Here is an 8,785-nt window from a genome sequence, read left to right as displayed (position 1 = left end):
AAAATCAACTAGCAAGGCCAACACAGTGGCTGACGTCTGTAATTCTAACACTCTGGGAGGACAAGAAAGGAAGATTGCTTGAGCTCAGGAGTTTGATACTAGCCTAAGCATAAGCGAAAACTCATCTCTATTAAAAATAGAAAAACTGGCTCAGCACGTGTGGCTCAAGCAGCTAAGGCACCCGCCACATAGCCACATACACCTGAGCTGACACGTTTGAGTCCAGCCTGGGCCTACCAACCAACGATGGCTGCAATTAAAAAATAGCCAGGCGTTGTAGCAGGCACCTGTAGTCCCAGCTACTTGGGAGGCTGAGATAGGAGAATCACCTGAGCCCAGGAGTTGGAGGTTGCTGTGAGCTGTGATGCCACAGCACTCTACCCAGGGTAATATAGCTTGAGGCTCTGTCTCAAAAAAAAATAAATAAAATAAAAATAGAAAAACTGGGCAGTGCCTGTGGCTCAGTGAGAAGGGCACCAACCCCATATACCAAGGGTCATGGGTTCAAATCCAGCCCCAGCCAAACTGCAACAAAAAAATAGCCAGTCGTTGTAAGGCACCTGTAGTCCCAGTACTCCAGAGGCTGAGGTAAGAGAATCACCTAAGCCCAGGAGTTGGAAGTTGCTGTGAGCTGTGTGATACCATGGCACTCTACCAAGGGCAATAAAGTGAGACTCTGTCTCAAAGAAAAAAAAAAACTGAGTGGTGGCACCTGTGGCTCAAAGGAGTAGGGCACTGGCCCCATATGCCAGAGGTGGCAGGTTCAAACCCAGCCTCGGCCAAAAAAAAAAAAAAACAAAGAAAAACTGAGTCAAGAGGATCACTTGAGCCCAAGAGTTGCTGTGAGTCATGACGCCACAGCACTTTACCCAGGGCAACAACTTGAGACTTTATCTTTTAAAAAAAAAAGTGACTTCAGAGACCAGCCTGAGCTAGAACAAGACCCCATCTCTAAAAATAGGTGGGCATTGGCTCGGCACCTATAGCTCAACCGGCTAAGGCGCCAGCCACGTACACCTAAGGTGGCGGGTTCGAATCCCCAGCCCGGACCCGCCAAACAACAATGACGGCTGCAACCAAAAAAAATAGCCGGGCGTTGTGGCGGGCGCCTGTGATCCCAGCTACTTGGGAGGCGGAGGCAGGAGACTCGCTTGAGCCCAGGAGTTGGAGGTTGCTGTGAGCTGTGATGCTACAGCACTCTACCCAGGGGGACAGCTTGAGGCTCTGTCTCAAAAAAAAAAAAATAGGTGGGCATTGTGGCGGGTGCCTGTAGTCTCAGCTACTTGGGAGGCTGAGGCAAGAGATCGATTAAGGCTTGGCACCTGTGGCTCAAGCGGCTAAGGCGCCAGCCACATACACCTAAGCTGGTGGGTTCAAATCCAGCCCGGGCCCGCCAAACAACAATGACGGCTGCAACCAAAAAATAGCCAGGCACTGTGGCAGGTGCCTATAGTCCCAGCTACTTGGGAAGCAGAGGCAGGAGAATCACTTGAGCCCAGGAGTTGGAGGTTGCTGTGAGCTGTGATGTCACGGCACTCTACCCAGGGCGACAGCTTGAGGCTTTGTCTCAAAAAAAAAAAAGGGGGATCAATTGAGCCCAACAGTTTGAGGTTGCTGTGAGCTAAGATGCCATAGCACTCTACCATGGGTGACAAAATAAGACCCTATCTCAAAAAACAAACAAACAAAAACTCACAAACATCCGAGGGCAAAGAGAATCCAGTTAGAGATAATAACATGTAGGCCTGGGCCCAAATCTGAATGTTTTGAATATCCCTCAGGGGATCAGAGACTCAACCAGGCCCAGAGACCAGTGCCTAGGGCATCCTTGTGGGCCCTGGGGAAGGGTAAGAAAGTCTTTCCCTAAAGTGCCAGGCCCTCTCCCTTTTTTTCATTCAGACAGTGTCTTACTTTGTCACCCTCGGTAGAGTGCAATGGCATCATAGCTCATAGCAACCTCAAACTACAGGGCTCAAGTCATTCTCTTGCCTCAGCCTCCCAAGTAGCTGGGACTACAAGCACCTGCCACATGCCCAGCTGTTTTTTTTTTTGTTGTTGTTGTTGTCGTTAGTTTAGTAGGTCCGGGCTGAGTTCGAACCCACCAGCCCTGGAGCATGTGGCCAGCGCCCTGACCACTGAGCTAGAAGAGTGCTCAGCTCCCTGTCCCTTCTTAAAGCAGAAAACTCTGCTTATCATTATTTCACCCCAAGGCTTCCCTATACAGGATCATCTTTGTAAAAAAGAAGTCCCGGCCAAGGTGAGAACCACCATATTTCCTTAGTACCGTACACATTCCAAGGCCCTTGGCACTTTAATCACAACTAACACAAATCTTAAAGTCTCAGCAGAAAGGAAGGTTGGGGAAAGAGACCTGGGCCCAGGAAGCCACACTCTTTGACACCATGAGGGCTATCTGTCAGGGAGGTCACCAGACTAGGTTAGCACTGTCCGGCCTGTGGTTTTACAAACCCTCGCCTATGGGAATGTTTTCCAATAGTAAGTGCAAATCTGCTATATTCTCGTTAAAACTGATGACTCTCAAATATGCTTCTGTCGTTAAGAGGAAAGTTGCTGGCGACCACCAAATATACGGATCTACTGTCCCACGTGGAGGCAGGAAAAGCGGAAGGATGCCGTACTGGGCAGTAAGTGGAGACCAGGGTCCCGCGCGAGTGCGTGACACCTGCAGCCTCTGAAAGTTACCTGCGCACCGGTTTCCTCACCTGAGGTGTGACAGCTAGGAATATGCAAAGGAGTGACAGAATCTGAACCTCCCGGCACGCAAGTCGGCTTTGGACAAGTGTAATCCTGGAGGCCAGTTTCTTTTACTGAGAAGTGGGGCTGCCTTCAGCCGCTTAATTGATCAACTGCCCAGACGTATAAAGGGTTAACTGCCCCCCGAGTGCCCGGCAGACCCAGCCCTCCAGCTCCCCGGCGCCGGGGCCGGCTACCCGGCCCCGCCGCACTCACGCGAATGCTCCAGCTCGCGCGCCGCCTTCGCCGCGCGCTCCAGTCCAGTCGGGTCGAAGTTGCTCCATTTGTCCTTGGGCGCCGGTCGGTCTCCCACGGCGCGGTCCCCGCCGCCCTCTGCCCCGGGCTGAGCGGGCGGCAAGGGCAGCAGCGGCCCCGTGCCTTCGCCCTTGGGGCCCTTGTTGATGCCGAAAAGCCACGACATAACCCGTAAATGCTGTGCGCCGCAGGAGACACCCAGACCCCGACTCTAACGCGACTCGGGCACTGCTTAGAGTAGCCTCCACGCGCCACCAGCAGCCACTACGCAGGCGCAACCCTTACCCTGCCTCCTGGGCGACCGCCCGCCGAAGGGCCGCGCAACACGCAGCCCTCGGATTGGTCGCGAGGATCGTTGCCGTGAATGCCCGGGGGCGGGGCGGGGTGAGAAGACTGTTATGGGAGCCCAGCAGGGCCAAACCTGCCTTGTCGGTATGCGCGCGCCCTAAGTGCGTCAGTTCCGTTCCCCAGGGCGTCTGTGTCCCGGAGCTGTGACGCCCGCGGAGCGCTTGCTCGCGGCTCGGGGTGGATGCAGAGAGAACTCGCTAGGACGCTGCCGCGGGGAGTCCGGGGCGAACATGAGGGCTCGGAGACCCCAGTAGCCTCCCTGGAGGGCTGAGGCCGCGTTCGCTGGGACTCTGAGCCGGACGCCCTGTGCGATGGAAGGAGGGGTAGCAAGCCAGGCACGTGCAACCGTGTTTTTTGGAGACGGGCTGGAAGACCGGCGCTCCTCATCTACGCCTTTAGTGTTGCCGCAAACCACTGCATTCCGTGGCTGCGTGATCCATTGACCCACAGACTGGTGGCCGAGAGCCCCAACGCAGAGGCTCGAAAAAGCGGGGCAGCACGCCGGGGGCCGGCCCTCTGCAGGCCTTTGGTCGCTGACCGATGAGAGCTCCACCTTAGTTCCCACTAGCCTAGGTCACAGACAGGGCCAGGCGGGACCGCACCGAGCAGGGGCGCAGGGCCAGGATGAAAGGCCCAGGGCAGGTGACAGTCCCGAACCCATAGCGTCCAGACTGGGCGAGATCAGCTCTTGGTCCCAGTCTTCCAGTTGTCCCTTGGATGTATTCTTCATGGAACTGGTTGAGTTCACAGACTTGTATGTAGTGACTTTTTCCTCTAGATTGAAAATAATTTTGGGCGGCGCCTGTGGAGGGGGTGGGCACCGGTTCCATATACCGAGGGTGACTGGTTTGAACCTTGCCTGGCCAACTAAAACAGCAGTGGCAGCTGCAAGAAAAAATAGCTGGGGGTTGTGGCAGGCGCCTGTAGTCCCAGTTACTCAGGAGGCTGAGGCAAGAGAATCGCCTAAGCCCAAGAATTAGAGATTGCTGTGAGCTAAGATGCCATAGCACTCTACTGAGGGCGACACAGTGAGACTCTGTCTAAAAAAAAAAGTTTGTATTTGTGTGACGCCTGTGGCTCAGTGGGTAGAGCGCCGGCCCCATAACCGAGGATGGTGGGTTCTAACCTGGCCTCAGCCAAACTGCAACAACAACAACAACAAAATAGCCGGGCGTTGTGGCCGGCGCCTGTAGTCCCAGCTACTTGGGAGGCTGAGGCAAGAGAATCACCTAAGCCTGGTAGTTGGAGGTTGCTGTGAGCTGTGATGCCATAGCACTCTACCAAGGGCAATAAATGAGACTCTGTCTCTAAAAAAGAAAACAATTTTAAGTATCAATAAAAGTCGGTAAAAGTTTGAAACTCTAAGATAATTCCATGGTTTTTATTTTCTCCCTAGATAAAAGAGAAAAACCAAATGACTGCCAGTGATGGTCAGATGCCCCTTGCGGCTACCATCAAGTTTTTTGTGGACTGGCTGCAAAGCATCCCTCCCACAGCACCCAGCAGGGCTTGGATGGACAAAGAATAGAAAATAGGGCCACGCCTGTGGCTCAAAGGAGTAGGGCGCCGGTCCCATATGCTGGAGGTGGTGAGTTCAAACCCGGCCCCCAGCCACTAAAAAAAAAAAAAGAATAGAAAATAAGAGATCAAGGCAGGCTCCTTCCACAGCAGCTGCATACCTGCCTCCAGCTTGTCCCCAGGCAGGCATTTGGCAGGCTGGTGTCTTTTATAAATTTCTGCATTTTAATAGCCAGTTTCATTTAACTAGACTTAATTTTATGTTGGTTTTTTTTTTTTTTTTTTTTTTGAGACAGAGCCTCAAGCTGTCACCCTGGGTAGAGTGCTATGGCATCACAGCTCACAGCAACCTCCAACTCCTGAGCTCAAGCGATTCTCCTGCCTCTGCCTCCCAAGTAGGTGGGACTACAGGCACCCACCACAGCGCCCACCTGATTTTTAGTTGCAGCTGTCATTGTTGTTTGGCAGGCCAGGGCTGGATTCAAACCTGCCAACTCAGGTGTATGTGACTGGCACCTTAGCCATTTGAGCCACAGGCACCAAGCCTGTTTTTGTTTTTTTATTTTTTATTTTTTTGCAGTTTTTGGCCAGGGCTGGGTTTGAACCCGCCACCTCCGGCATATGGGGCTGGCGCCTTACTCTGAGCCACAGGTGCCACCCTAGGCTTAATTTTAAGAACAGGAAGTATGCTGGCTTAAGATTTTGGTAATTGCTTTAAAGAGACATTGAAAGTGAGAAGAGAGATAAACCCCTCCCTCCACACTGCCCACTTTCTGAAAGTTCCATCAATTTGCAATTGTTACTTTAAACCTAAAGCTGTTAAGGAAGACAGAGATACTCTTCCCACAGTCATTAAGCCAATAAAAGGGAATCCCAGTGGTGCTTTCTACATTTAATAGACAAGCATAAGGTTCTCTGCACTATGCTGTTTCATTGCTGGGATCCCCTGACCAGCAGGCAAGTTTCCTCCAAGGGAATCCTCCAGCACTGATGCCCGGAAGAAGAGACTGCAGAGGTCAAAGATTCAGATGGACACCCTGGCTTCCAGCCTGACCTTGAGCCAAGACTGGGGACTCAGCTGGCTCCCAGGATTCCAGGCCAACCAGTGGGTAGAATACTCTGCTCCCAGAATTCAGGCAGTGAGTGTGGTTTCTGAATCCTCTATTTCTGTGATCTTGGGGAGCTGTGCAGCCTGTCAGCTATAGCCTTCCAGTGTTGCCCCAGCCCCAGGGCTTCCACTGACCTTGCCTGTGCAGAAGCCTGTCCTCTAAAATGAGGCTGCTGCTACCCCCACATCACTCTGCAGTCTTGCTCCCTTAGGAGTGCCTGGCTTTCAAGAGTAAGGGACCACCAAGGCAGATAGACTGCTTGAGCTCATGAGTTTGAGACCAGCCTGAGCAAAAGTGAGACCCCATCTCTACTAGAAATAGAAAAACTGACCTTGGAGCAGTAGAGACAATGGGAGCAGGAGAGAAAATTCAAGTCCCCAGGCCACATGGCTCTTGCCCTTGCCGGACAGCAGCACTACTATATGCCCCACACATGTGCATGCAGCAGAGTGTAGCCTTCCTGTGGCTCTGCTTCCCTCCCACTGCAGGCTCAGGCAGGCTGACAGCCACTTACCACTCCTTCTGCTTTTCACTATAGCTGGCAAGGAGAAGGGGCATCTTTCTTTTTTTTTTTTTTTTTTTGAGACGGAGCCTCAAGCTATCCCCCTGAGTAGAGTGCCATGGCATCACGCTCACAGCAACCTCCAACTCCTGGGCTCAAGCGAGTCTCCTGTCTCAGCCTCCCAAGTAGCTGGGACCACAGGCGCCCGCCACAAAGCCTGGCCATTTTTTGGCTGCAGCCATCATTGTTGTTTGGCGGGCCCAGGCTGGGGACTCGAAACCGCCACCTTAGGTGTATGTGGCTGGCGCCTTAGCCGCTTGAGCCACAGGCGCCGAGCCAGGGGCATCTTTCTTCAAGAGCTTGAAGCGTGTGGCACAGAGGGTATAATTTATCAAGGAGTTTACCTGCACCTCTGTAATGTGGGCAAGGTGGCTGGGGTTGGGCTTCCCACTGACAGCATGTGAGAGAACAGCTGTCAGCCTTCCACCTGTCTCCCCACCCTTCCAAGAAGGGTAGCTCTAGAGACAGTCTGACCTTCCCACACTCACCTCCAGGGGGAGGTATGACTTCTACCAGCTTTTTATACAATTGAATGTTGGAGGAATACTCTTCATCCCAGAGCAAAAATTGACACACAACTATTGTGCTTTAGTTTCCATTTTACTCAGTTATCCCCTCTCACCAGTGGGAACTGTCACATGGGGAGGCTGTTTCTTGGGGCTGTCCTTCCAGGATTTCACATCATTTATTACTGTCACTATAGAAATAGCTCCCACTCAAGGGAAGTAACTAGAGCCGCCCTGGCGGTCTCCAGCTCCAGGGCCCACTCTTTTTTTTTTTGAGGCAGACTATCACTTTGTCGCCCTTAGCAGAGTGCCATGGTATCATAACTCACAGCAACCTCAAACTCTTGGGGTTAAGCAAGTCTCTTGCCTAAGCCTCCCAAGTAGCTGGGACTACAGGTGCCACCATAATGCCCAGCTATGTTTAGAGTCAGGGTCTTGCTCTGGCTCAGACTGGTCTCAAACTTGTGAACTCAGGCAATCTACCTGGCTTGGCCTCCCAGAGTGCTGGGATTACAGGCGTGAGCCTCAGTGCCCATCCCTTAGGGCCCACTCTTGGACACCCCACATCCTAGAGACCTGCACCCCAGACCCTCTGCTGCCATCTGGCTCACATTGACTACTCTGTCCCAAGCGCTTGGAGTGCTGGGGAACAGTTACTGGTCCAAGGGATGTGGGCACAAATTTCAGCCCTCTGAGGCCCTCTTGCCAGTGGGCGAGCACCAGGCTGCCCAGTGGAGTCGTCTCTCATGGGCCAATCTGATATGTGGCCTTGGGAACATCTTCAGGTTCTCCTCAACACTAGAGCAGGACCAGCAGTGCTATCTCTTCAGAGCTCTGAATGGAAACCAGCACAGGTGTGAGGTTATCCTGGCTCTTTCCTGGACACATACCATGTAAGTCATTACTTTGTTGCCTTTTCTTTTTTGAGACAGTCTCACTATGTCACCCTCAGTAGAGTGCTGTGACATCACAGCTCACAGCAATCTCAAACTCTTGGCCTTAAGTGATTCTCCTGCCCCAGCCACACTGCCTAGCTATTTTTTTGTTGTCATTGTTATTGTTTAGCAGGCCCAAGCCAGGCTCGAACCTGCCAGCCATAGTACATGTGGCTGGCATTCTACCCACTGAGCATAGGTGCCAAGCCTTGGTTGCTTTTTTTGCCTTAATCAGAAGCAGCCATGACACTGCCCTTTCTGATTTTGAGGTATGTGTTGAAAAACTCTCCCTGGCCTCACAGAGGCCTGGGCCTTCATGTGTGGGTAAGTCCTAGACCCAGAGTGGACCAGACCAGGGCAAGATTGTGGCAGGGGAGCAGGGATAGGAGACAGCCAGCTCATAGGGAGACCCAGACAAAACCTTTCTAGAGGCTACTGTCAGGGCCAGTGCTACTCTGAGACATGTTCCAGATTCAAAGAATTTTTTTTTTTTTGACACAGAGTCTCACTTTGTCACCCTCCATAGAGTGCTGTATTGTCATAGCTCACAGCAACCTCTAACTCTTGGGCTTAAGCATTTCTCTTGCCTCACGCCTCCCGAGTAGGTGGAACTACAGGTATCCATCAGAATGCTAGGCTTTTTTTTTAAGAGATGAGGTCTCACTGTAGCTCAGGCTGGTCTCAAACTAGTGAGCTCAGGTGATCCACCCACCTTGGCCTCCCAAAGCGCTGGGATTACAGGCAAAAGAATTTTTTTTTTTTTGAGACAGAGTCTCAAGCTGTCACCCTGGATAGAGT

At 52.3% G+C, this 8,785-nt stretch overlaps 1 protein-coding gene across 2 annotated transcripts in view; it reads right to left on the bottom strand.

Annotated features, from left to right (window-relative positions):
• Positions 1-3,256, bottom strand: part of LOC100942087 (ATPase family AAA domain-containing protein 3) — a 27,211-nt gene extending 23,955 nt beyond the window's left edge. For both annotated transcript variants that reach the window (XM_012807348.2, XM_003793303.3), the window contains exon 1: positions 2,971-3,256. In XM_012807348.2, the coding sequence (XP_012662802.1) occupies positions 2,971-3,175 (205 nt within the window). In that variant the 5' untranslated portion in view covers positions 3,176-3,256. The remainder of the gene's footprint in view (positions 1-2,970) is intronic.
• Positions 3,257-8,785: the final 5,529 nt, after the last annotated feature.

Source organism: Otolemur garnettii, unplaced genomic scaffold (assembly GCF_000181295.1).
Source record: "Otolemur garnettii isolate 467f Iridium unplaced genomic scaffold, OtoGar3 scaffold00067, whole genome shotgun sequence".
Taxonomy (NCBI): domain Eukaryota; kingdom Metazoa; phylum Chordata; class Mammalia; order Primates; family Galagidae; genus Otolemur; species Otolemur garnettii.
This window is presented reverse-complemented; position numbering and strand designations above follow the sequence as displayed.